The following is a 27,736-nucleotide window of genomic DNA, read 5'->3' as shown; positions in this document are numbered from 1 at the left end:
TGTCTACGACGAGGTCAGTACTCGGAGTCGGTCGTCCGTCGCGCGCACGCGCACCGTCTAATCCAAATCGTCATCGAGGCACCGATATACACGTGACCGAGGCCGCCGCGTACTCGGTGGAAGCCGGCATCATAGCGTCGAGAAGCGAGCAGCCAGCCACCATGTCCAAGCTCTACGTGGGCAATCTGCCGTCAGATTGCAACGAGAGCACTCTCAGGCAGCTCTTCCAGGAGCACAGCCTGGCGTGCACCACAATCCTGGTGAAGCGCGGTGGCTACGCCTTCGTCGACTGTGCCGATCAGTCCACGGCCGATCGGGCGATCGACAAGCTGAACGGTGAGTCGTTACGCTACATGAGATGAATCATTGCTTAGAGCTAAGCTTTGATGCTTTTATAATGCTTTTCACGTTGCTTTTCATCCTCACGACGACGACGACGACGACGATGATCAAGAGAAGGGAGACAAGAAGATCGAAGAGGAACGAGCGCCTACTTCGCTAATCATTTGTATACTAATAAAATGCTTTTAACGCTTTGCCACCTACGCTGCTGCTGCTTTCTCCCAAGCTTATGCCAGTTGTTGTTGAGAGCTTACAAACCTTTCCCATAAATATTAGTCGATATAAGCCAATATGCGCAAATTGTAGACTAATGGAGATGAAGATTCTAATCGCTTTTTAGATTCTATACGCATCCTTAAAATTTCTTTTTTATTATTTTCTCACTCTTGTCTAATTATCATCAGATGTCTCGCTGCTTATACAAAATCTTTTTATATTTAGCGCTGCTTGTCTGACACTTATCTCCTTTGCATTCGCGTTAAATATATGAGAGACAAAAGTGAGAATAATTGCATTGATACGCGCTGAAAACGAATCTTGATCTCCACGCTTTGTTTATACCGCTTCTTGCTAGATTGTAAGAACGTCGAGTGGATATAAAGATCTGCGTACAGCATGCTTCTAAATCATTAGAACGATTTTATCGAGCGTTTTTGAAGAGACGGCCGAAATCTCCCGGCAAGTCTCTCGAAAAATTTCTCCTTAAAATATATGTCACGTTGCCGTGTCACATCGATAGTTGACCGCCGATTGTTTTTTCTTTTCTTTTCTCGATAGAGAGCTTTGACATGAAATTGGATGACGTCCTCGAGAAACGTCTCTTTCGGTGTGTATGACACAAAATAACAACTCGATCTGACAAACGAAACTGTCAATATTATCAAAGATATCTCATGCGTTTTGAATCGAGAAATAATTGAATTTTCTAGTTGCTTTGATAAAAATATTAGTATTAGATAAAAGTATTCAAATAATTGCCGAATTCTAGTTACTCAGATAATAATATTAATAATATATCAAATTGTCCAAATGCGATATAAATTATTGGATAAATAAATAATTGAGACAATTTATTTCTACAACAACTAAAAAGTTTATATTAATGTACATGCTTCATACACACACACATGCAAACATAATTGGTGAAAAAAATAATTAGCAATTGAAATGTTTCATGCGTTTGATCATATTAATAATATAATAAATGGAAAGATAGTGACAGGAATATTTATTTAATATTGCGTTTGATAATCTCCAGTTTCGATTGTTGTCAGATTAAGACAGACGCGAGTTTAACGAGCATCCGGAATGAGAATATCGACCAAAAACCGCGCGGACAAACGCGTAATTGACCTCGTTATATCTATCGCACTTTCTAGGCTCAAGGATTCGGTTCAATTTGCGAATGAGATTACGGAATTTGCGAGAAAGAGATTCCGATTTCCATCGAAAAAAGGAGCGGCCTTTTGCACAAATTCCTTCTAATCTTACCGTGTGTTTTTCGGGGAGGTCCAGTATATCGACAAAAAATGTGATAATATCTTTTCTCGTTTTGAAGCCTACCGGTAAAATTGAATTGTTACAATTATCAGTGATAACATTGTCTCAAAAGTCGTTAGAAACGTCATCACAAATTAAACATGATTAATTCGAAATAAAACAATGATTAATTGAGAACATCCGGTGAATCAAGGATGACAAAGTAACACAAAATAATTTCCTTATAAGATTATATACAAATTTTTTAGAAAATTCAGATTCTTTATATATATATATATATTTTGGCTTTAACTTGGCTTCTGGATCAAGTCGGTGTCCCTTGTGAGAAGTATTTCGTTATTTTTCCCCAAGTTGCGGAACGAGAGTTCTGTCTGCTCAACTGGCGCGGAAAAATTATCCACGTGGTGAGACGGAGGCACGTATCGATAAAATGGCGCCAATTTTGATGCGACAAGGTCGCGTCTGTGTGCGATAAGTCACTGATAATGGCGCGCGTCGTCTCGATCGCTCCGATTACGAGACTGGCGTCTTCCCGCCAAAACCAAGCACGCATTCGAGGATTAGCGAAAGCGATAAAAAAACAGTTCTTTCCGGAAAGAGCATAAATACTGGCACCCGCCGAGAGAGAAGCATTTTCTTTCTATAAATTTTTAACAATTGCTCCTCAGGAAGCAATATCTCTCTCTCTTTCTCCTCAACAATACTGAAAAACTACTTGTATACCTGAAAGAGATTTCGTTATTTTATATATACATGCTATGCTTGAAAAAATCCTATTAATTTAAATCTGTGCAATGGGTCCGCTTTGGAATGTCTTGCTTTTTATTACCGTGAATTTTTAGAAGAAATCTGTAGAACAGATGTTCTTGCAAAAGCAAGAACGAATCGAGAATTCTGTGACTAAACCGCGTTTTTGGAAAGAGACTTTTATACTTTGACTTTTCTCTATCGAAATGCTTCTCTACACATGTGACGCGCGCAAAAATCATCAGCCAAATGGAAGTTAACTATGCGTGACAAGACGTTAGGAGGCTGAACGCGTCCGTTAATCGCTAGATTGTCGGCGACAATATTAGTCGAAGCTACAACTCTACTACATCACTCTCGCATTCGTTTGAAATTTTAAACGACATATATCGTATAATTTGATATAAAATGCTCGCGTCGAGAGTCATTGAAAAAAAAAAAAACTAAGTTTTTCCATCAAAACTGTTACACTATTTTCTGTTTATTCATCGAGAAATCCATTTATAAAACAGTGAACTGATAATAGTAGCGGCGCTTTACGAATAACCAGTTTAGAGAGACCTGAATAAAATTTCTAACGGAAAATGTGTGTATAGGAGAAAAAACATATTTCTCCTTAAAAGAATCTGTGTGTAATCTCGAAGAGGAAAAATTATATATTAAATAGATATCGCATACAACTCTTATATATATTTCGCGTCGAGATTTCTCTCCCGACTCATCTTGATATAATCCTGATCTAACGTTCCCGACTTATCCCGTCGATCGTGAGAATTTTGAACCGGCACTATGAGAGAGGAGTCACGCCCGGCGACGAGTGGTAATCGGTCGACGAGTTCTCCCGAAGAGAAGAAATGTGGTCAAGGTCGTGAATGGCGGCGCGCGCGCGCTTGACGTATGAAGCTCCCGCCGTCGCCCCCGCTCGTTCTTCTCCCCCCACCCCTTTTACCCCCTCGCTCCCTTCCTTCTCCGCCGCCTCCGCCGTCGCCGCCATCGCCGTCTTCTCCGAGGTTGAAATTTACATCGCGAATAGCCGCCTCCTCCGCTTCCTCCGCTTCGCCACCGCGCCGAAAAATCGACTAGTCGCGACTCGTGACGTTCCGCGGCGGCCATGCCTCTCTGATATTCATTCCATTGATTCCATTGACGGACTCCCCGTGAACGCTCCCATCTCGCGCCCATCTCGTCTCTTCCGAAACCGACACGTTGTATTCGATCCGATGTATATATATTGTCGAAAGAACAAGATTATAATACTTCGCAATCAATTATAATTACGATTATCATTGTTCAACACAATTTTTCACGGGCATTTTTTTACATAAAGAAAGAATCTTTAAAAAATTTTCGAGACAATTATTTGATTATAAAGCGTTTTAACATTGTGGGATTTTTCTTGGTAATATTTTTTTTGTATTTTTCATAATTCTGTGGGCAATATCGGGGACAAAATCAAGTGCATCGAATTTTATATTTCGAGGAAAGAAAAAAAAATGTAGAGATGCTAGAAATTTTTCAGAGAAAGACTTCTCTTAAAATATATCTCTATATACATGATCGTATTCTTTTGGCCGATATATCGAGCGGGCAAAAGGGCTGCTTAGAAGTGAGTTACAGGAAGGAGAGCCGGGACCGAGGTTCTCTTTGGAGCGATTCACGGAGCGAACGCTTCCTCTCTCTCTCCCTCTACGTTTCGTTAGCAATACACGGTCGTTGCTTCTGCAGCGTAAGGGCCGATCCTCGGATACAATGCCGCGCGAGGAACGTTACCGAGACGAGCCGAGGCTAGAACTAGTTTGGTGGGTTGTTGAGTTAGGTTTTAGAAGAGAACTCTACCAAAGAGCCGCGGTCTAATCGGGCTTTAGGCGGCTCGCACGTCGCTCTGTCTTGAGCGAACAAGTAAGCCGTGTGTTCGCATCGTTTTAGAGCGGTCGCCAGTACCGGAGCAAAGTATCTAGCTACCTGGGATTCGTATTTTGTTAGTGTCTGATAGCGTCATTCACCACCGATATTTTTAATATTTTATTCTAAAAAGATGCTGTAAATACTCCCCATTTTCAGATTCTTATGTTTAATCAAATTATGTACATGTATGATAATTATAAAGAATAATAATGATTAAGACATTTTTTGTCTTTAAAAGAAATTTATTGTATTGATTACGGTTAACAAGATATTCATAATTAAATATAAATTCTATTGCGAAAAAATTGTGAATTAGGCTTTTGAGGGTCAAATATTTTTCAATATTTTTATCTAAACTTGATGATTTTCCAGATTGTTCAATACAAATCTGATGTCGAAAATGACGAAATCAATCAAGCGGATGTCAAAATTTAAAAAACTCAGATTTTTTTATTGATTTTGTTACATTGAATTTATCAATTTTTATATCAAATTCGTATTTAGCCACCTAAAAAGCTTTTACGTTTGAATAAAAATATTGGAAAATATTTGGAAGATCTTCAATGGGATCTAATCTACAATTTTCCGCAATAGAATAGCCCACATTTAATCATGAATATCTTAACTACAATTATGATATAGTAAATTTTTTTGAAGATCGAAAGGCCTAACATAACATTTAATTTTGAAACAAAACTTTCAATGTGTCACATATAATAATTATATATATGTATAATTATAAATATAGAATAATTATATAATAGAATAATTATATATAGTATATTCAAAAAATATCGTCACAACTAATAACTTTAATATTATACTATTTGCGATACATTTTTATAGCATATATATACGAATTATTGCTTTCTATATATATCTCGTTATCGTTTATAATCACTCGAGAATATTTAATAATTCAAATAACGAAGATAGTCTCAGTCGTCTTTTAGGAATCTTCTTCCCTGAAATGCACGAAAAAGTTTTCGAGAATTTTCTCAAAGAGAAAGGTCAAAAGATTTTTCCCAAATTCTATGCCGGCCGCAGGCCACGCCATAAAGCTATGTCGTGGCCTGCATGTGCGTGCACAGCATGCGTCTTCCTCTTTCACAGCCGGCGTTCGTGCACGCCATTCTGCTCAGCACGATCCCGTAGGCATAAAGCCGAGCCGAAAGTCGGAGCCGGAGACGCTAACAGGAAGCTGCCACATTCTTCCATTCTCGCCGCCTCCTCTAGCACTTTCTTCTTTCCTTGTAACACACTGGCATGTACCGAATCGATCAACCGTTATCTTCTAACGTCTTCACTGTAAGATTTCTTACTCTTATCGGAGAGGTATGAGAATCAAAAATATCTGAGATAATTTTACACATATTCGATAACTATTTTATTCCACACTTATTGCTTTGCACGTGTATTCTATTTATTGTCGGAACTTTACTGACAGAGAGGAAATTCTTCCTTTCTTTTTTAGGTAAAAAATTTTTAGAGAAACCTAAAGAGCTCTTATTTCCCGACACAATATTCTATTTAAAATATATAATACTTCATTTAACTCTGTCATAAATACTTTTCCATTATTTAAATTTTTGCAGATCTTTTCGATAGCTACGTATCGAATGTTTATTTAAGATATGAACAAAGAGCATATTTACTAATTGGGAAAAAATTATTTATTTAATTTTTGAATGATTTAAAAATTTAGATTTCTTTAAAGGAAGAATATATTGTATATTATATAATATATAATTATATATATATATATAATATATATGTATCATATAAAATTATAATATAAAATATATATGTATATCTATTCTCTCCGATACTATATTGTTGCCGAGTGCGAGAATTTGCATCCACCAATGTAGAGCTAGAACGAGCAGATGCTCCTAGGAATACATTATTCACATCCGAAACTGCCTGTGTACTCGATATACTTCTTTTTCAAACGTCTTGAAGAGGCGTCCCATTTGCTCGAGATGTTTCACGTTTCCTTTTTCTCTCAAAATATGGCTTGAACGGCCGTCTCGATCATTTCGGACGTGTAGATTATAATTTTTCGACACGCCATATACACTCTTTTCATGAGTGTGTTAGAAAGTTAAAATATTGATAACAAGCATAACGTTCGAAAATATAAACACATTTATGATAACAAAAATATTCCGTAAGCGACAAAAAAAATTGTATACAAGCCATTCAGTCCAAAAGTTATTTGCACATTTTCGAAGCCACGATTAAGACGGATCACATCGTGTCAATCTGTTTGTATCCGTGTCCCGTGCTTAATTTTCGACATCGCGCAAAAAGTCGCATGATTCCCGGTAATACGTATCGTAATTCGACGCACCTCGCTTCGAAAGTAAGCCTCGCAAAGAAGCGAGGTGTGGGCTCCGAAAAAAGGTGCAATGACTCGGTATTATTTTTCTCTCGCACCTTTCTCTTCCCTCCCTCCCTCCACCCCCCCCCCCCCTTTTTCTTCCCCCCCCCCCCCCCCCCCCCCCCCCCCTGGGCGTACCAACCTAACGTAAGTTTATGCGGACCGAATAAACATGTCCGCGCGCGCAATTTCTTCCTTTTTTTGTAATCGCTGCCCGGCCCCGGCTTGATTTGTCGCGTGCCCGCCGCTCGGGGGGACCACCTGCCCCCGAAAAAAGTTACCTGTTAACAGTACACCGGTAACCGACACTGATGGGGCCTTACGATTCGCTTCTCCTCTTCGCACAAGCCCCAGGCAGACAGGCGTTCGGGCCTGCCAATTCTTGATGCTCTTTCCACGACGGACTGACATGAGCCGAAAGAGAGACGAAAACAGGACAGAGAGAGAGAGAGAGAGAGAGAGAGAGAAAGAGAGAGCGTCAATTATTATAATGGTTTTCCAGCGGACAACGAACGCGATCATTATTATCAACCGTTATAATCCACTGCACCTGATTGATACGTATCATTTATATTATATACCCAAAGAAATATGAAAATTCCTCTTTAAGATCAGCGCTTTTTGATCCTATTTAAATGCCACGTCTTTAAATTATTAGCGTTAAAATACGCGTTTTTGCGTGATTTTTTTTTTTTTTTGTGTCAAGAAACTCAATCTTCCTCTTTTATTTTGTCGAACGAACAAAACTCAAGTAAGGTAAGCTTTTTGTAAGGATTGTCTCAGCTCTTTTAATTCTAGACGCTTCTCAGATTCGCGAAAAATCTTACCTTGCGTCGCGTTTCTCAAAAATGACTTTGCCACGTATCATTATTCTCACAGCCATGCACGTTTTTGTTCAAGGCTCACGTAACAGAGAATTCTCCTCTCATATCGATTATAGTATTAACTAATAGTGTTGACTATACCCGAATATCGCTGATCTTGAATAGAGCTGTCTCGTACTTGTTGCTTCTCGCGCGCGATCACATCTGGAGACATATTTGTGTAAACTCTCTGAATCACGTTCTCGTCACGCTTTTATATCGTGCTCCGATATAATGCTCCGGAAACGCGTAATATATATACGAAACACATTTCGAGATCGTTGAACAATATTAACTTTCTATGTCGAAGAAATTGTGGAAAAGAGAATAATATTTTTTATTTAATTAATTATTTAGCAGAGAGTTATACTTGCGTTCAATTGACGGGATTTCGGAATTAGAGAAACGGAGCAGAATCAACGCGAGTAAAGCTTGAAAGAAACACCGGTGCGTTTGTAAAGAGGAAGGAAGTTGCTATCTTTAGCGCCACGAAGAGAGACTGCAGTAGCATGTGTGTATATATGTGTGTCTCTCTCTCTCTCTCTTTCTCTCTTCACTCGCGTCTTCTTCCCCATCATTTTCTACCATCACATAAAATGATCCCACTTCACGATAACCGCGCGGAAGCCGATAAAGGATTATTATCGACGATGTTTATGCAGCATTTTAAGTTTATCTTCTGTTAAAGAAAGGTTTGATAGAAGAAAATTGCAATAAATGTGTTTTTTTTTTCTCCAGAAACTCGTGCTCCAGATGTTCGATCTCCCGCTCGTTAACAGTCGTTCTCTATTTGTCGTTCTCAGTCTCTCCCTGCTCTTATCGCATTTATTTTAGGAACTTGTTCACGATTGCTTTATGAGAATTCAGTTTTAACTCAGAGCATCGCTTATTATATTAACTCGAGCGATACGTTACGTTTACATAATCTCTGATCCCAATATGATTTAATCGTACAACGGAATAAACATCTTCACATCTCTCTCTCTTCCTCCTTTTTTTATCATCTTAATTTGTTGTTTAAATATATTTATCTCTTAATACACGCATCCAATTCTAATTTTTTCTTGTTATTTTCAGGAGTAGTTTTATATATTTTCACGTATCTTGTTATATATTTTTTACTTCACATATCTCTTATCATATTTTCTGTGTCTTCGAAAACCTTTTTCTTAAAATACACATCTCTTTCTCTCTCTCTCTTTCTTTTTGCCTGGAAAGAGGACATATCTTTGTCTATCGTGACCTCCACCCGGCTCTGCTCGGAGAGACACGTGTTTGTTTTAGATACCCGGCCATTGACTTCCCGACAAACAGCGCGCCGGAATTTTCGGCATAACGAAAGCGCCTCGCGTCGCGATCGAAGTCGTTCCCTCCTGCTCTGTGTTTCTATTCGTCATCCATGCTGCCCACATATTTGTGGCATCCGATTCTATGAGTTTCAGTAAAAGGAGAGCCTTTTCAATGAAGCGAACTCCATTGAACCTCGCCCTTCAAATCAGCTTTTTCGTTATCGCGCATTGAGTTTCATATATACGTGATATCAATCATTTGATATCAGTAAAAACAGTATATTCGTCAATCAAAGATAAATAATTTTTTTTAGGAAAAAGGCAGGTTATTTTATCTTTCATACAATGCCATGCAAGAGTTTCTAAAGATAAAACAATTATTATTTAATTATATTATAACGAAAAATATTAAATAAGAGAATATTTCAAAACTTATTATAAACTTATTTTGGGTACATAAACATAAATAGTATAGAAAATAATATCGTCGAATAATCAACGTAGGAAAATTTCAGAGAGGCGCGTCAACCGAGAGCGGTTTCGTCCGAGTGTTGTCACGAATTTCGACGAGAATTTTGCGAAATTATTGAGAAATCGAGATAGCATTCCGGCCGTTTCGAGTGTCCCGTTAACTCTTAATCACCGCTCATCGACGACAAGATCAGTCAATTAGCATCCCGAGTAATCTCAATGAATTCAGAACGAACAACAAATTTGTAAAACTGAGAATGAGAATATCCAGCCAGCGTGATCTTTTTTTACCCTCAAACAACGATGATAAATTTTCTACAAAATCTGAGATTTATTTTTTTAAATTTAAATTTTGAAACCGCGGGTTGTGTCAAAAATGTCGACAGAAATTTCCGTCACATCGGACCTTCTTCAAAATGTTAAGAGAGACGAAGCGATCTTTATGTGAGGAAGTGAGCTACCTCAGTTAATTTTGCGCACCTAGAAAATTTTTGCTGTGGTTGCAATACCACTTTTTTGAGTGTACAAAGGGATCTCGTTGCTTGATTGATCCTATTTGTGCAGATATCAGTTTGACAGAAATTTCATTTAGGACTTAATGGCCGCAGTATTGAAAGGCATTGAAAGATCGCGATAAATGATAAGAGTTACGAGCGGGTTAAGGACGAAAGAAAGAAAGAGAGAAAGGCGGAGAACCGGCCCACGTGCGCGTAATTGTCAGGTACACGCGGAGAGGAAACCCGAGTCTTTCGACAGGTGTCAATGAACCGGTCAACGACGTATTCATCGTCGAGGATAAGCGACGACGAGGCTGCGATCGAGCCTCGAAGTGGAGGGAGAGAACAAAAAAAAAAAAAAAAAAAAGAAAAATACGAGCGAGGCTCGCGCCTTCGCACCTGCCTCTCGGTTGTGCGAGCCAAACTCACGGTGATTTTGTAGCTCGCGAGCAGGCGAACGTGTCACCGAATACAATTCCGAAAGATCCGATTTTCCGCGCAAGAGAAAGAGAAAGAGAGACGATTAAAATTTGTCCAAGGCCGCAATAGATAGGAAATACAAAATATAAGAAAGACTTATTCTTCAGAGAGAAAAAAAAATATTTAATATATAAGCCACACACAAAAGGATATAATATGAAGCGCGAAGAAATTCTACTTTTAATAGATTTACAAAAAAGAAATACCGATGTTTATTCTATAATCTATAACATGTGTTCATTCATATTGCAAACGGGAAAGGGACACTTGTATGTGTAATCGAAGCTGCGCTGCCTTTTCACGCGTATTTTGTGATTTCACGCAAAGAGGGAGACGAGAAGAGTAAGAATTATCTCCCGACCTGTGTATTCGGGAAAATTACGATTTCAAGAGATCTTACGAGTCTCGAGCGTAAAATGGACCCCTCCGATGTGAACCGAAAAATCTTAATAATTAGATATGCTCCTTTTTTCCCCAAAAATATATCTTATTCAAATACGAGCAGGTATAAAAATCACAATACATAATTGTAGCATTATATTTTATTATAGTATATAATTATTATATATATACATATATATTCAAAATTCAGAGAAGAAAAAACAATGAAAGAAAGATTTTTAATATTTAGAAATATAAATAACATTTCATTGTCATGTTTCATAATTTATATCATTATTGCTTCATTCTTATTTTCGTTCATATACATATCTGTTTCACGCTTATTAAGCTTATACGCATACTAATCTGTATCCCGTTTATATTAAATACAAAATTTTATCTTATTAATTCTATAACACGCGATTCGAAAGAGGAGAAATACAATGGGAACGACTTTTGCCTTAGGGCGAGAAGCATGATATCAATGATGAAAGAAGAAACGATTTGCGTCGCGATACTCTCGATCTCTCCGAAAAACGGCGACATTCTTTCCGCGTCGAATCGAACGTGAGTCACGTAGACTTTATCGAGTCGTAATTCAATCCCCGGTTGACGATAAGAGAACGAGCTGGGTGCCCTGAGAAATGTACGAAAATAAGAATTACGGATAGGTTTGTGGGGGCAACCGGCCAAAATCCAACAATACGTACGCAATCTATATGAATTTTTCGAATCGTGTGTGAAATGATACTGTTTACATTATAATTCCGGCAATTTATTATACAACCTATGGGAGTATATCACACATTCGATAAAATCTTGAGTAAAAAATTCGCAAAAAATAGCAATTTTTGTATATAATCCTTCATGATAAAATATGTATCATATATAACTATCGATGATAACAAAGCAAACCTAAGTAATGATAATCTTAAAAACATGTTAAAATAAATGAAAGCATTATCCCCCCCCCCTCCCTCCCCAGTAATCACGCTTGGAAAATCGCGTGATCTCGTATCTCGCAGATAAGCATTAAAAACTTCGCGGTGTTCATTACTCGCCTAATTATAGATCGAAGATACGTAACTTCGATGTCTCGTACGCGTTGCCGTAATTCGAGATAAAACTTGAAGAATTGACTTATTCGTCGGCATATCTCGTACACTCGAATTATCGCAATATCGAGAGGTGATGCTGAGTGTAAGAGGGCTGTATTTCTTTCTCAAATACGCGGGGGAGGAAGACGGCAGTCAGCGCCGTCGAGAAAAATTACATCGGCACACCGCCATTAATCTCCGAACGAGCGGATATTATTTTAATTCTCAAGTCTCGAGCCGAGTCTCTTCCCAGAAACGCCGGCCTTTGTCCCAGCCGGCTGCCCAGAAAGAAAAGTGACCGAGTGATTTAATCTACGAACGAACGAACATAGCGCGACCCTGGACTCCTCTCTCTCCCTCTCTCTCTCTCTTTCTCTCTCGTTGTGCGTGCGTTTCCTCCTTCTCTCCTCTCTCAGCCTCGTCTGCTCGTCCCGTTGCCGAGATTCGTTTTTGCTCGCCGAATTTGCGACGGCGGCCACCGCATGCTCGGTGCTGCTTCTCGGGAAAGTCGCGAGAGATGAGAGCTTTCTCCGATTATTAACGATCTCCGGTATACGTAATATTGAAGTTATGTCGAGGAATACCGCTCGAACTCGGTATATAAAGTTCAATTTTTTTACACATACATATATATTATAAATTTATATGAAAATTAAAAAATTTATTGGGAACGAAATAATTTTATCTAATTATCTAATTATAATTAATATTAGAGAGACACAGTATATATGTATAATCATTGAATTTTTCGCGTAGGAAAAGAGGTCAGATTTCCTGATGTTTTTAAAATTTGTTATCGTATAATCAATCGAACTGCAGGAAATGGCGTTGTGTATATACCGCATCTGCCATTTCCGTTCTCAATGATCGTAAGGCATCGCCGGACGGACAGATAAGAAGTGAAATCTGGCGTTCGAAAAAATCTGGCGAGGCATTTTATTCTACATTCATATCAAATGAAAGGATTTCGAAAAGCCAAGAGAAAAAAAAAGAGAGAAACACGCGGACGCGCGCGCGCGTATTGCGTGCATATGTGCGTGTACGCGCTTGCCTTCCCTTCATTTTCTTGCTTACGCGGTACGGTCGTGAAACGCACGCGGCCCAACTTCGTAACGGCCCGAATCTCTGAACTTTGTACGCCGTCCAGATATAATGGCCGTTATCTCTGCGCCTCCGCGCGTAGCTTTCATTGACAAACGCGCTTTGAAAATCGCGAGCGGATCCGTGGAATCTGAAAATGCGTATCATCTCCTAATATTGCAAACAGCAGATAGATGCAATTAATGGAATAATAAAAAAAAATAATATCTTCAATTTTGTTTAATTTTATTAATAAACTGTTTTATTTTTATAACACACAGTTTATAAGTAAAAAAGAAATTTTATATAAATAAGTAAAATATATATATATATATTTTTTTTTCATATACATATATGTATATATAAAACTCTTCTTCAATTAAAAAAAATTATTTCTGTTTTTATTAGAGGAGAAAAAATATGTATATCAAAAATGAAACATTTGAAATTATATACTGACTTGGAGTAAATAAAGTAAAGCTGCGTTACTTTAATATGTGATATATAGTAATACGTGATAAAGTTTCTTTTATTTCCTTAAAGAAGAACTTAAAAATAGCATCAATATGGTTACCAAGAATCTGTCGCAAATGATGATTAGATTACGATTGACAAACTGTTTTTTTTTTTTTTTGATACGCGGTGCACTAATTCCATCAAGAAGTAACGCATCGTTTTCGACCAATGCAATTCGCAATATCGTAATTAATGCAAACGATGCAATGTTCTTCACATTACGATTTATCTCATGACGCAACACCGCTTTTAATTTCATTAAAATTAATCGTTTACAAAAGTATCGTTCTCTCGACCGTTGCACTTCAATAGGAAAATATTCTATTAGAGAAATGTATGGCATAAAAAGTAGCTTATATTATAATCGAACTTTTTTTCTTTATTTTAAAAGCAACTTTTCACGAAGGAAAAAATTTATCTTAGAATCTAAAATCTAATTTTTTTCTTTTTGGTTATAAAACAAAATTTTGTGTATTTGGCATCCACATTTTTACTTTGATTTAATGAATAATATACTTTTTAGGAATGCATAATATTATTAATAGCAATATTTTTAATTCCAGATATTTAATATTTACTATCCTCCTCATAGTCAAAAAAAGCATAATTCAATTAAAGTAATAATATAACTGACTCTAAATTTCGCTTCGTTAATTTGTAAATATTTAAGGAAAAAGTGAGAAAAAATCGGCATTTTGAAAATTTCAAGTTTAAATGTCATAATTAACACAGCGTCGAATCGTGCACTAATAACTCAATATATTGAACATGAAACCGGACTATCGGAACTATATATGTTCGATAATACTTTTGCTGCTTGTGTGAACCGGATGCAGCTCGTTTTTGATCGATAGAACCAAGGACGACCCGTCGTCAGACTCGCGCGTTTAAAACATTCTAAATTTGCGTTGCACGAGCTAGGGATCCGTCCAATCTTTTTTTTTTCCTCGATACTAAATTTAATCGAGCATCTTAAAATTTTTTTATAACTTATTTTTAAATTATGTGTGATTAACAAATATAATATCAAAGAACTAATAAACTACATCTTGATTTATATTTCATCATATTTTATAATCTCAGCGAATTAGAATATAAAAATTTATGTTTTGTAATGAATCATATATTATTTATATAATCGTGAAAAGAAAGTGAAAAGCGTGTGCAACCCTACATGCATAAGTAACTACGGAAGAGGAAGTAATTAGCCGAAAGCAGAATATAATTAACTTAGTAAACCACGGCGTATCCATATGCCACATTACATATTAAACGTATAAATATCAATCCACGTTTATTCACATAACTATCCTGCGTCTCAACTAATAGAGAGTAGGTTTTCTTAGAGAACATAAATAATGTAATTTAAAAAAAAAAAAACATATATGAGCGATTAAAAATGTCGAAAGTATTGCTGGAGCATAAAAAACATAAATGCCTTTTATAAGGTATCTGAAGAGAGTCACACACATAGATGCATGTAATATATACATATATGCATACAAAAAGATATATGATGTATATAATATTGTATAATAAACTGTTGAAATTCGTCAGTATTATAACGAAGTGGAGGATCGTTCCAAAGTAATTAGTCCTGTTGTTGAGAGCGAAACATCTTGCGTTTGGCGCGCTTTTCTGCCGGATTCCCAGTCAGGACCTATCTTAACGTGCGTGGGCCCGGCTCGCTTCATTCGGCAAACTAACCTACCCGTCTAAGTAATCCATTGTGCTTCTCGTGCTCTCTTTGTGTGGCCGCTCTCACGTCGAGGGATCGGCGTGAGAGGGCCAGAGGGACAGAGCAAGAGAGAGAGAGAGAGGAAGGTAAAGAGAAAGAGTGAGCGAGAAGGTGCGAGGATGCGGGAGATAGAGAGGAAAGAGGCGGGATTGAAGAAACGAGAAAGAGGAAGCCACAAGGCCAACCGAATCCTAAACGATTCCTGTTGCCTTACGTTTTTACCGCGCCGAAATCAACGTCGGATTGACTAACTGGCCCAGTTTTATTTATTCCAGAATAATTCGTCGAGATAAGCTCGCGATATTTTTCCCTCAAACCCAAATTTTAACTTTTCGAAGCACAATAGGCAGTTTTTTTTTTAAATCACTATGGGAAAATCATAGTGAAAAAAAATTAATAACAACTTTCACTAAAATCCTTTTTATCACGTATCAATATTTTATGTGGTGATTGCAAGCGAAATTCTACGATTTTTTTTTTTTTTAAATACAATAATGATAATCTAAAAATGAATATATATACACATAAAAAAATGAATATATACATATATACCAATAAATGTATGTATATATGAATATACACATACATTTGTTGGAGTGTAAAATTATTCGTAATATTAATACTAATAAAAACTTGGGTGATCATAATGCACGATGCAATAAATGCAGACGATACATGTATTTTTTCAATCTGCCATTGTAGCTCGTAGATGTTTCGACTGTATCTCTACGACTTTTGTTGCACGGAGGAAAGAGGCTTCACCGATATTCCTCACCGATAGCGCGACACGGCCTCGGTAAGATATATTACTTAGAATCACGCGACTGCAATCGTACAAACCTTATTCTCGAATAATCCTCATTCGGATCGCATCTCCACGTTGATTTTAAAGACTACCTTCGACTTAATTGCTCCATTCCTACTCGCCGTCGTCTTTTTACATCAACTATTGCCCCGGCATGTTCGTCTGTCCCATAGTTTTACAAGTCAAACACAATGCATCAATTCTTCCAAATATTTTTATTTAAAATTTCACATGGTAAAGACGATGGGATATTTGAAGGGAAAGATATTTTTATGGTGGAGAGAGTCTCAAAACGCAAGGATTTTTTGACAAAGAGTTCATGTGCTTTTTTTTAGAAACGTGCTTTATGGTTCACTACAAGATAATTTAGTTTAATTTAGTTTTCTATAAATATTGCAAGGTATTTTATTATGATGGTGCGAATGAACAACATTGGATGCAATATTGTAGAGAATGTCGAAAATGATTCTATGAAAATTGTGTTGCAAGAATCGGAGTTTATGTGCAGAAATTGTATCTAAATGAATTTATTTTATATTTTTAAAAATGTTATATCATATTATACAAAGTGTCTCAATGAATTTTATCCATGAGCATTCAGCACCCCCCCTCATTCAGATTCCCTATACATAAATATTTTAAGAAGATAATAGTTCACCTTCAAGCAAATTTACTTTTAAGTATTCATGTGTGTTTTATAAAAGAAATTTGCATTTATTTATACACATTTATTTATATTTATAAAAGAAATCCACATTTATTTATATAAAATCTATTTCAGTTTGTGAAACATTTTAATATTAATCACAATTAATTCAGAATGATTGTTTTTTTTAATTTACAAGTATATATATATATATATATATCGAGATGTCTCGAATAAAAAATAAATCACCTTAATAGAGCGCGAAAATCGCAAAGCATTTTCAACAGAAAGCAATATCTCTGTTTCCGTCGTATCTTCGAAAATAAATCGCTCATTTAATCGTTGTCTCAGTTTTTCCCGCGTTTTCCCGATATGCCGTTCTTATCAATTCAGGCGCACCGGCTTGTCGTATGAGTCACGGATCGCAAAAGGCGGATTTCCGTGAGACTGAGAAGAGGCAGCGAAAGAAAGAGAGAGAGAAAAAGAGAGAAAGAGAGAGAGAGAGTGGTAACCCAATAGTAATTTATGTACCTAACCGTGCCAACCGCCGTGTCCACGGCATCGGTATTCAGCATCGACCTAAACAGAGAGAGAGAGAATGCGCAACAGGAACCTGTTCTCATTCCCATTCCCATTCTAGTTCCCGAGGCGCACAGCGCTACCCAAATATTTTATTACTTACCCATGGCAGCCGATGTACTCTGAATTTTTATGTGGGGATTGCAAGCGAAATTCTACGATTTTTTTTTTTTTTTAAATACAATAATGATAATCTAAAAATGAATATATATACACATAAAAAAATGAATATATACATATATACCAATAAATGTATATGATATATATATGAATATACACATACAATTGTTGGAGTGTAAAATTATTCGTAATATTAATACTAATAAAAACTTGGGTGATCATAATGCACGAGGCAATAAATGCAGACGATACATGTATTTTTTCAATCTGCCATTGTAGCTCGTAGATGTTTCGACTGTATCTCTACGACTTTTGTTGCACGGAGGAAAGAGGCTTCACCGATATTCCTCACCGATAGCGCGACACGGCCTCGGTAAGATATATTACTTAGAATCACGCGACTGCAATCGTACAAACCTTATTCTCGAATAATCCTCATTCGGATCGCATCTCCACGTTGATTTTAAAGACTACCTTCGACTTAATTGCTCCATTCCTACTCGCCGTCGTCTTTTTACATCAACTATTGCCCCGGCATGTTCGTCTGTCCCATAGTTTTACAAGTCAAACACAATGCATCAATTCTTCCAAATATTTTTATTTAAAATTTCACATGGTAAAGACGATGGGATATTTGAAGGGAAAGATATTTTTATGGTGGAGAGAGTCTCAAAACGCAAGGATTTTTTGACAAAGAGTTCATGTGCTTTTTTTTAGAAACGTGCTTTATGGTTCACTACAAGATAATTTAGTTTAATTTAGTTTTCTATAAATATTGCAAGGTATTTTATTATGATGGTGCGAATGAACAACATTGGATGCAATATTGTAGAGAATGTCGAAAATGATTCTATGAAAATTGTGTTGCAAGAATCGGAGTTTATGTGCAGAAATTGTATCTAAATGAATTTATTTTATATTTTTAAAAATGTTATATCATATTATACAAAGTGTCTCAATGAATTTTATCCATGAGCATTCAGCACCCCCCCTCATTCAGATTCCCTATACATAAATATTTTAAGAAGATAATAGTTCACCTTCAAGCAAATTTACTTTTAAGTATTCATGTGTGTTTTATAAAAGAAATTTGCATTTATTTATACACATTTATTTATATTTATAAAAGAAATCCACATTTATTTATATAAAATCTATTTCAGTTTGTGAAACATTTTAATATTAATCACAATTAATTCAGAATGATTGTTTTTTTTAATTTACAAGTATATATATATATATATATATCGAGATGTCTCGAATAAAAAATAAATCACCTTAATAGAGCGCGAAAATCGCAAAGCATTTTCAACAGAAAGCAATATCTCTGTTTCCGTCGTATCTTCGAAAATAAATCGCTCATTTAATCGTTGTCTCAGTTTTTCCCGCGTTTTCCCGATATGCCGTTCTTATCAATTCAGGCGCACCGGCTTGTCGTATGAGTCACGGATCGCAAAAGGCGGATTTCCGTGAGACTGAGAAGAGGCAGCGAAAGAAAGAGAGAGAGAAAAAGAGAGAAAGAGAGAGAGAGAGTGGTAACCCAATAGTAATTTATGTACCTAACCGTGCCAACCGCCGTGTCCACGGCATCGGTATTCAGCATCGACCTAAACAGAGAGAGAGAGAATGCGCAACAGGAACCTGTTCTCATTCCCATTCCCATTCTAGTTCCCGAGGCGCACAGCGCTACCCAAATATTTTATTACTTACCCATGGCAGCCGATGTACTCTGAATTCTCTTCGCCTCTCTTCATCTATGACACTTCCCTGCCTCTCGCTGAATATTGCCAATATTATGTCATTCGACGATCATGTATACGCGCAGCAAATATATCAATAATAAATTTTAATCGTCAATTTTAAATATTGGAGATATTTTAATAAATTTACTTTGAACTTGGAGAACGCGTAAACAGATCCCCGCGAAAGATGATTCAGTTGCCCGCGCGAAAAATGCATTTATTTAATCAACGTCTCTTGTAATTTTATCGAATTAAATAAATCTTTTTTTTTTATGCCGAATATTTTACGATGTTGATGTAACAGATAAATTAAGAACGCGTAAAATGAATTTCATGGAATAAAGTAAGCATCGCAAATATTTAAAAATATATATATTTTTATAAGAGTAAACGAAGAGAAATGAGATAATATAAAAGTCCTTTCTTTTTTTAAGCATATAAAGCCACACAATTTAGAAATGAGACGATCAAAAACGGGTAGTTAGTCACGTAGAGGCGAGCGACTACCGGAGAAGCTTCACGCCCCGTATCGCTCAGACAAGATAGGAAACCGCTAACGTTGCATTTCGGATGTGCCCTGCCGGTCGGGATTTGCATCCGTCGACCGAACAATCTTTCTCCCTCGAGTATTAAGAATTGTTTGCCCTGTGAAAATAACCGACAAATAAGAAACGGTGCTTAATAGCTGTTATTTAATATCGTTGTTACGTCCGAGCCCTTGTTTGTCATTCTACACCCACTTTTCGATTGTAGACATAATATTATCATCCAGCGATGTTTTATAAAAATGTCGCTTCGCGCATAATTGATAAATAGATTTGATAAATAGGTTTAATCGCGCGCGAAAAAAAGATGATAGTAAAAATTGATACTTTTTCTTTTTTAATATTTCGAGATACGTTAATTCAATATTTAACTATATTTTTGAAAAACATTTTTATATGAATGTGAACATTTCTAAACTGTTTCTTTATTAAAAAAAAAAAATAACATTGATCGAGTGTGTGTCTGAAAAATAGGTTCGAGTATAACGAAGTCGTCCGACGCCTAAAAATTTATCCTCGCACATCTTCCGAGACAAAGTACAATGCATTAAAAAATCTAAAGCATCACGAATTCCGTTTCGTACATCAGGGGGCTCGTTCGTTTGCAAGGTACGAGGGCGATAAGGAAGGTTCAAAAAAAAAAAGAGAAAACGAATGAATATATATTAGGTAGGTTGCGCGGCATTTCTACTACATCCGCATAGAGAGAGAGAAAGAGAGAGAGAGAGAGAGAGAGCCTAAGTTTGCCGCTAGCTCATTCTAATCTAACCAAACCCGAACCGGTAAGAAGAGGACGAAAAAGAAGTAGGGAAAAAAAGGGCTGGCAGAGAGCAAGGCAGAGGAGGAGGGGAGGTAGGGTAAGAGGGTAAAGGGAGGGCACGCACTCTAAGGAGACCTTGAAGGCTGCTGGCCGGGTGCCCAGGTCTAGTGCTGACCCACTATAAAGGCACTTGCCATCCTGCTCGTTCGTCAAGATGTGCCGCTAGCAACCTCTCCCTCGGGAGTGGAGCGCCTGCTAACCTACTACTCTCCTGCTTCTCTCTCTCTCTCTCTTTTCGTTCACCGCATTTATACAATACATACACCGGCTCGCGAGACTCGACTCCGAAACCCGCTTTCAGACCCCGGACCACGCGCGCTCTACTCGGAGCTCTACGGGGGCCCCCGCGCCATCTCGCTTTCCCCCTCGCCCTTCCATCGTTCCTTCTTCCACTCGTCATCATCTCCTCTCGTATCCACCCTATCGGGCTCGCTCGCTGCCTTCGCGATCTCGTTTTCACTCTCTCTTCTTCCTCTTTCAGTATCCTTCCCCCGCTTCATCCCTCCGCTCGCGGTGGCTCTTTTCTCTCTCTCTCCCTCTTTCTCTTTCTCCCTGCCCTTTTCCAAATACACATCTTTGCCCTCGTCACTCGCCCTTTCTCTATGCGCAGTGTTTCTCCTTCGTTTCTATCTTACTCTCTTCAGCTGATACTCTCTTTCTTTATCTCGCTTTTTCCTCGTTTTTTCTCTCTTCTTCTCTCTTTTGCCGCTCTCTACCTACTCTATTAACACGCGCGCAAGGGAAAAGAAGGAGAAAGAATGTATGCTTGTGCGTATCTATGTGTGTTTGTGTGTATATACGTGCGCACGTATTTTGGAGGGAGTAGTACCATCTAGCATAGCAACTGCTGTTTCTGCATTTCTTCGCAACGCGCCCCATACGAGATGCCGGTATATTTTAAGCCTATAACGGGTGTCCCGTCGCCCGAAACGAAGAGAGCTTGAGTTTTCCCGGAAGTTTGCGAACCATTTCGGAGCCGCGACGACTCCTCTCGTCGTTTAAGAAAGTTTTCGTACATATCATGCGTCAATTAATTCACTCAGATACCGAAGTACGCGTCATTAGTTTTCAGATTAAAGCTTTCGAAGAAATAAATTTATTTACGCAAAACAAAAAACATTTACTATCTTTTCAGAAATAATAAATTTTTGTCAGGTAAAATGTCGTGTAATAATTGAGAAGATCAATAGAGATTAATATTGAATTAATGCATTATTTATAATCGTATAATTTTATATGAAAATATTTGAACTAGAAAAGCTCAACAAGAGCTATATAGTATATATTAATTTTAATAGTAATAATTTCATTTAGTAGTAGTAGTAATTTCATGTATTTTATCAAATCGCATATATTTTTATGTGTTATGTGAAAAATATTACAAAAGTCAATGATCGCTCATTTAACATTGTTTATTCTTAATTCAGATATTTGAATACTGACAACTCTGTAAAATCTGTTAATATAATCATGCTCTGCCAATTACGTGATTCAAGTACATTATTGATACTTTATCTTTTTATTGTCAATAGAAATGAAAATTTCCGTTTTACTACCTTATATATTATTATTACCATTGTAATTAGTATTGTTATTATTCTCGTCGATGCTATCATTTTGTAGCATCATCGGGTCGCTTGTCAAATTCCGCTTGTAGGGAAAAAAAGGGCTGGCAGAGAGCAAGGCAGAGGAGGAGGGGAGGTAGGGTAAGAGGGTAAAGGGAGGGCACGCACTCTAAGGAGACCTTGAAGGCTGCTGGCCGGGTGCCCAGGTCTAGTGCTGACCCACTATAAAGGCACTTGCCATCCTGCTCGTTCGTCAAGATGTGCCGCTAGCAACCTCTCCCTCGGGAGTGGAGCGCCTGCTAACCTACTACTCTCCTGCTTCTCTCTCTCTCTCTCTCTCTCTCTTTTCGTTCACCGCATTTATACAATACATACACCGGCTCGCGAGACTCGACTCCGAAACCCGCTTTCAGACCCCGGACCACGCGCGCTCTACTCGGAGCTCTACGGGGGCCCCCGCGCCATCTCGCTTTCCCCCTCGCCCTTCCATCGTTCCTTCTTCCACTCGTCATCATCTCCTCTCGTATCCACCCTATCGGGCTCGCTCGCTGCCTTCGCGATCTCGTTTTCACTCTCTCTTCTTCCTCTTTCAGTATCCTTCCCCCGCTTCATCCCTCCGCTCGCGGTGGCTCTTTTCTCTCTCTCTCCCTCTTTCTCTTTCTCCCTGCCCTTTTCCAAATACACATCTTTGCCCTCGTCACTCGCCCTTTCTCTATGCGCAGTGTTTCTCCTTCGTTTCTATCTTACTCTCTTCAGCTGATACTCTCTTTCTTTATCTCGCTTTTTCCTCGTTTTTTCTCTCTTCTTCTCTCTTTTGCCGCTCTCTACCTACTCTATTAACACGCGCGCAAGGGAAAAGAAGGAGAAAGAATGTATGCTTGTGCGTATCTATGTGTGTTTGTGTGTATATACGTGCGCAAGTATTTTGGAGGGAGTAGTACCATCTAGCATAGCAACTGCTGTTTCTGCATTTCTTCGCAACGCGCCCCATACGAGATGCCGGTATATTTTAAGCCTATAACGGGTGTCCCGTCGCCCGAAACGAAGAGAGCTTGAGTTTTCCCGGAAGTTTGCGAACCATTTCGGAGCCGCGACGACTCCTCTCGTCGTTTAAGAAAGTTTTCGTACATATCATGCGTCAATTAATTCACTCAGATACCGAAGTACGCGTCATTAGTTTTCAGATTAAAGCTTTCGAAGAAATAAATTTATTTACGCAAAACAAAAAACATTTACTATCTTTTCAGAAATAATAAATTTTTGTCAGGTAAAATGTCGTGTAATAATTGAGAAGATCAATAGAGATTAATATTGAATTAATGCATTATTTATAATCGTATAATTTTATATGAAAATATTTGAACTAGAAAAGCTCAACAAGAGCTATATAGTATATATTAATTTTAATAGTAATAATTTCATTTAGTAGTAGTAGTAATTTCATGTATTTTATCAAATCGCATATATTTTTATGTGTTATGTGAAAAATATTACAAAAGTCAATGATCGCTCATTTAACATTGTTTATTCTTAATTCAGATATTTGAATACTGACAACTCTGTAAAATCTGTTAATATAATCATGCTCTGCCAATTACGTGATTCAAGTACATTATTGATACTTTATCTTTTTATTGTCAATAGAAATGAAAATTTCCGTTTTACTACCTTATATATTATTATTACCATTGTAATTAGTATTGTTATTATTCTCGTCGATGCTATCATTTTGTAGCATCATCGGGTCGCTTGTCAAATTCCGCTTTAGCCAGTTTTTATGATGACAAAGTTAACCCCGCCAGTGCAATCTCGTCCCATCTTTACGGCACGTGAAATCGGGCGTAAAATACGCGGCGTATTTAACGCGGCATAAGAATCGAATTAAAGCCTCGTCGGGAGATGTATCCTAGCTCTTCTCTCTTTCTCTCTCTTTCCTTTCTCTTTCTCTCGCCTATCGCCGAATTGGCTTTCGCATGAAACCTGTTGGCTACGCGGTCTCTCGAGCACACTCGTCTCTATATATATAGGTACACTTACGAATATTATTACTGCTGGTCAACTCTGGCGAGGGGAGAGACCTGACGCGAAACATACTAAGTAGCTATTTAGATGCTACTCCTCTTTTTCCTCCCGTCTATCTATCTCTCTTTATCTCTCACGCTGACGAGAAGGAGAGGGACACGCGAATGCGCCATTTTTCTGCTACCTCATTCTCCTTGTTCCATTTCATATTCGTATTTTTGATTCATTCGCATTCTCTCAAGCCAGCTCGTCCAGCCGCGTTATACATATATATTTTATTGCGTGTGATGTGTATATGTGTATTGAGCGCAGCATCTAATAAACTCTAGTTTGCCCCACTCGATCCACATTCTTGTACCGCAAAAAAAAATCTAATCTTTATTTATAACTAATAAAATTTTGTTTCGAAAGAGAGAAAACGTTTATAATTGAGAAAACATATCTAGTTACTTGCACAAACTTATAATTTGTTAGTTTGTAGTTATATAAAAAACATTTTATTATATATATAATCTACAATGTTGAGAATTTATAATTTTAACAATACTTGTTGATTGATATTTTATATATCGCTTTTTTCTGATCAATTCTGATCAATTAATTAAACGCTTATAAACTAATCGTGTTTGAAAAGGGGGAAATGATACTTTATATTGGATAATTAACAATGTAATTATATAATTGATCGATAATACAACAACGCGAATACCAAGAGCGACGAACGAAGCGATTAGTTTTGATTTTGACGAGACGATTGAAATCGCAAGAGTTCCAATATGCCTGGCATTCGAACCTCAAGGGATTCCACTTAACGAGCGCTTATAGTCGAACGGCCGCTCGACGCGCGAGAATGATTCGCGAATTCTATTCTGCTCGCGATTCGCGCGGCGAAGAACCGGTCATGAGAAATTAGATGGGCTTGACCGGTAAACGACACCTGGCACGTAAGAAACGAAAGGAAATACGTGCACGCCGTGTATATATCCACGCTATCTCTCCCTCTCCCTCTCTCTCTCTCTCTCTCTCTCTCTTTGCTTTTTTTCTAACCATCTCTTCCCTTTCTCCGTCTTTGTCGCGAGCGCCGAAATGTCCGACGGTTCACATAACCTTTTGATCCTGATTAGAATATGAGTGAGGTTGTAGCCGGTGATAGCTTCTCGGTCGGCTTGATGTCCAGGCCGCGATTTTTGCGCCGTTACCGAACACGTGCGATACCGGAACCCGGAAGCGACCAGGCGCGGAACCGGTGTGCGCTGCGTCCGGCCAGTGTGTTTTTCCATGGGAAAAGCCTCCTCGTCTCTCCTCCGTTTCGTCGTCCCCCGGGGTCAGAGGTCGCGGCTCAAACAGGTTGTACGCTGTGACCCAATGATCCAATTCTGCCGTTCGACTTGAGAGACACGCATGAGAAAATCACGGCGGAAAGACTCAAGTAGTCGCAATCTCGTGGAACTTTATGCGCGACGAGATTATAGTTGGAAAATCGGAAACGAAATGTGTCATTTTATTGCAATGTAACGAAGTAGCATTGGAAGTTAAAAAACAAATAGTGCTCAGATTATAAAACAGAATTATCGTATCATAAGATTAATAAAAGAACAATATTTCCTGAATAGTCTTAGAGTCATTTATGAGAGATTGATTGGTAAATTGAATCAATGAGAAAAAAGATTTCCTGCACCACTTTAAGAACGCATCTAAAAATTTGCTCTTTCATTTTTTCGTTGCAGGATATACCTATCTCGGATCGTCGCTCGTCGTAGAACCATCCGTAGCTAGCTCGGCGAAGAAACGGTAAGTCAACAAAATTTCTCTCTTAAGAGTATGCAGACGAAAAAGCATGACTTTTGAATGATGCGATAATAGATTTAAACGAACAAAGAGCCACGAGTGCCGCTTTTTCAATTCCAGATATTTTCGTAATTTTTTTTATAAAAAGAAAAATAGAAGAAAAATAATAATCACGTCGCACACAATTATTCTGACAATTAAATTAAAATTAATGGCCACGATTAGTGTAATATGTCTCTACAGAGATCGCGAGAAGAATTACGAGAGGAATGAAAATCTCTTACTTTTATTCTTTTATAAATTCGTAAATGAAAATTATCATCGCGGTACATTATCGCTATTTTATTTCATTTCATCGATATCTCTTGTTTCCCTCTTTCTCTCTCTAATATATCTGCCGATGGCGCGGATCGCGTGTGACAATGAAAAATTTTGATCGCGTGCGGCGCGTGATATATATTTATATATCGTTGCTCGCTCTCAGTCATCGGAATTAATAAAGTCGCTAAACCGTCGGCCACTTAACTGATCGTCGTAAATTTTGCGCGATTTTATTTAATAATAATATTTGATCGTTAAGTCCAACGACTACCGGGGACCGTTCTCGCTAATACGCGTGCCGATCGCACGTCTCTCTCACTTGGAACTTTGCTTAATTTAATTTCTCTTTCTCTCTCTCTCTCTTTTCCTTTGCCCGCGCGCGCATACGGAACTTCAAAAGGTTCGTTAACCCGGGCTTCGTAGCTCGATCGGAGAGAGATTCGGGCAAGCGCGCGTAATACCGCGCGTAACAAGGTGCATAATTGGCCGCACGTGAGTAAAACGCGCGCGTGCGCGCGTGCAGAGGAGAGTTTCAACTCTCGAACGTGCGCGAAACGTGCTCGGGCAAAAATCGCCGTGGATTAAATCGCCCGCAGTGGAACTCATTCCGCGCCCCCGTCATCTTTGCTCGAATCCGATCGGGGGATTCGATCGTAGATTTGTTTTTCTTATCCGAATTTTTCTCGGAGAGAGAGATGACGAGGAGAGAGAAAGATATTTGCCGTACGGAATGTACGGAACGATTTTTTTACCTTAGAGCGGATCTTCTAATATCTATGTAAATTTAACGTCGATCGGCAAGGATTGAAAGAGGGGAAACATGCCTTGTAACAAAGGCAGAGACTTTAAAGAAGTTTTACTATGCTTAGAAAATCATTTAGAAACTTTTGCACGATGTGTATTTTAAATATAAAAAATCACTATATATGTATAAAAAAATTTATATCTTTTATTAAAATAAAAAATTCTATTTAATTAATATCTAACTTATTATTAAAATAGACTTTGAAGATCTTTCGTTACACGTTAAATCCCGAAGATTATGAATCCTTGAAGTTGACTAATTTTTTAATCAAACGATTCCATGATTACGATTAAACATATTGAAAATATTGTACATATTTCTTTGAATGAAAACGACAAATATATAATCCGATATTGTGGAATTTTCTACAAAAATTTATGAAAATTATGTAACTTACATTAACGCAAGAAAGGGAAGGTCCAAAAATATGTTTGACTTGACGTAAATGGAATAATTTGGATATGCAGTCATATGTCGCCAGTTCCGTAGCATTGTGTGTTTATATTATTGTGCATGAAAAAGAAAAAAAATACTTGGAGCTATATTTATACATTTCACTTGTTCTCTCTTTACATGCTCACGTATACACGGATCGATGGTACGTATCTTTATTGTAAATAGCAGCAGGGTTTCACGTGCGTCGCGCTGATAACGGAACGCCGAATCGCGATATCATCGTCAGTCCGTTA

The 27,736-nt window shown here is 37.8% G+C and overlaps 1 protein-coding gene and 1 long non-coding RNA gene across 2 annotated transcripts; both read left to right on the top strand.

Annotated features, from left to right (window-relative positions):
* LOC115236609 (insulin-like growth factor 2 mRNA-binding protein 3-A) lies at positions 1 to 27,736 on the top strand. The gene is made up of 3 exons (XM_029809163.1): positions 1 to 336; positions 25,861 to 25,924; positions 27,669 to 27,736. Exons 1-3 carry the CDS (start codon positions 162 to 164, stop codon positions 27,694 to 27,696), a joined length of 267 nt encoding a protein of 88 aa, XP_029665023.1. The 5' UTR covers positions 1 to 161; the 3' UTR covers positions 27,697 to 27,736.
* LOC115236610 lies at positions 492 to 10,282 on the top strand. Its single transcript, XR_003884219.1, has 3 exons — positions 492 to 508; positions 747 to 748; positions 9,958 to 10,282. It is a non-coding gene; the product is annotated as an uncharacterized LOC115236610 (long non-coding RNA).

The sequence above is a fragment of the Formica exsecta genome, unplaced genomic scaffold, assembly GCF_003651465.1.
Source record: "Formica exsecta isolate Colony F162 unplaced genomic scaffold, ASM365146v1 scaffold258, whole genome shotgun sequence".
In the NCBI taxonomy this organism is placed as follows: domain Eukaryota; kingdom Metazoa; phylum Arthropoda; class Insecta; order Hymenoptera; family Formicidae; genus Formica; species Formica exsecta.
Note: the sequence above shows the minus strand (reverse complement) of the source record. Positions and strands in the feature narration are given on the sequence as shown.

What these genes read in the sequence shown, in the direction of transcription:
- LOC115236609 (XM_029809163.1), top strand. Translation starts at nt 162, where the DNA reads ATGTCCAAGCTCTACGTGGGCAATCTGCCGTCAGATTGCAACGAGAGC. An exon ending in GGCGATCGACAAGCTGAACG is followed by an intron (nt 337 to 25,860) that starts GTGAGTCGTTAC and finishes TTTTCGTTGCAG; the next exon opens with GATATACCTATCTCGGATCG. An exon ending in GCTAGCTCGGCGAAGAAACG is followed by an intron (nt 25,925 to 27,668) that starts GTAAGTCAACAA and finishes TATTGTAAATAG; the next exon opens with CAGCAGGGTTTCACGTGCGT.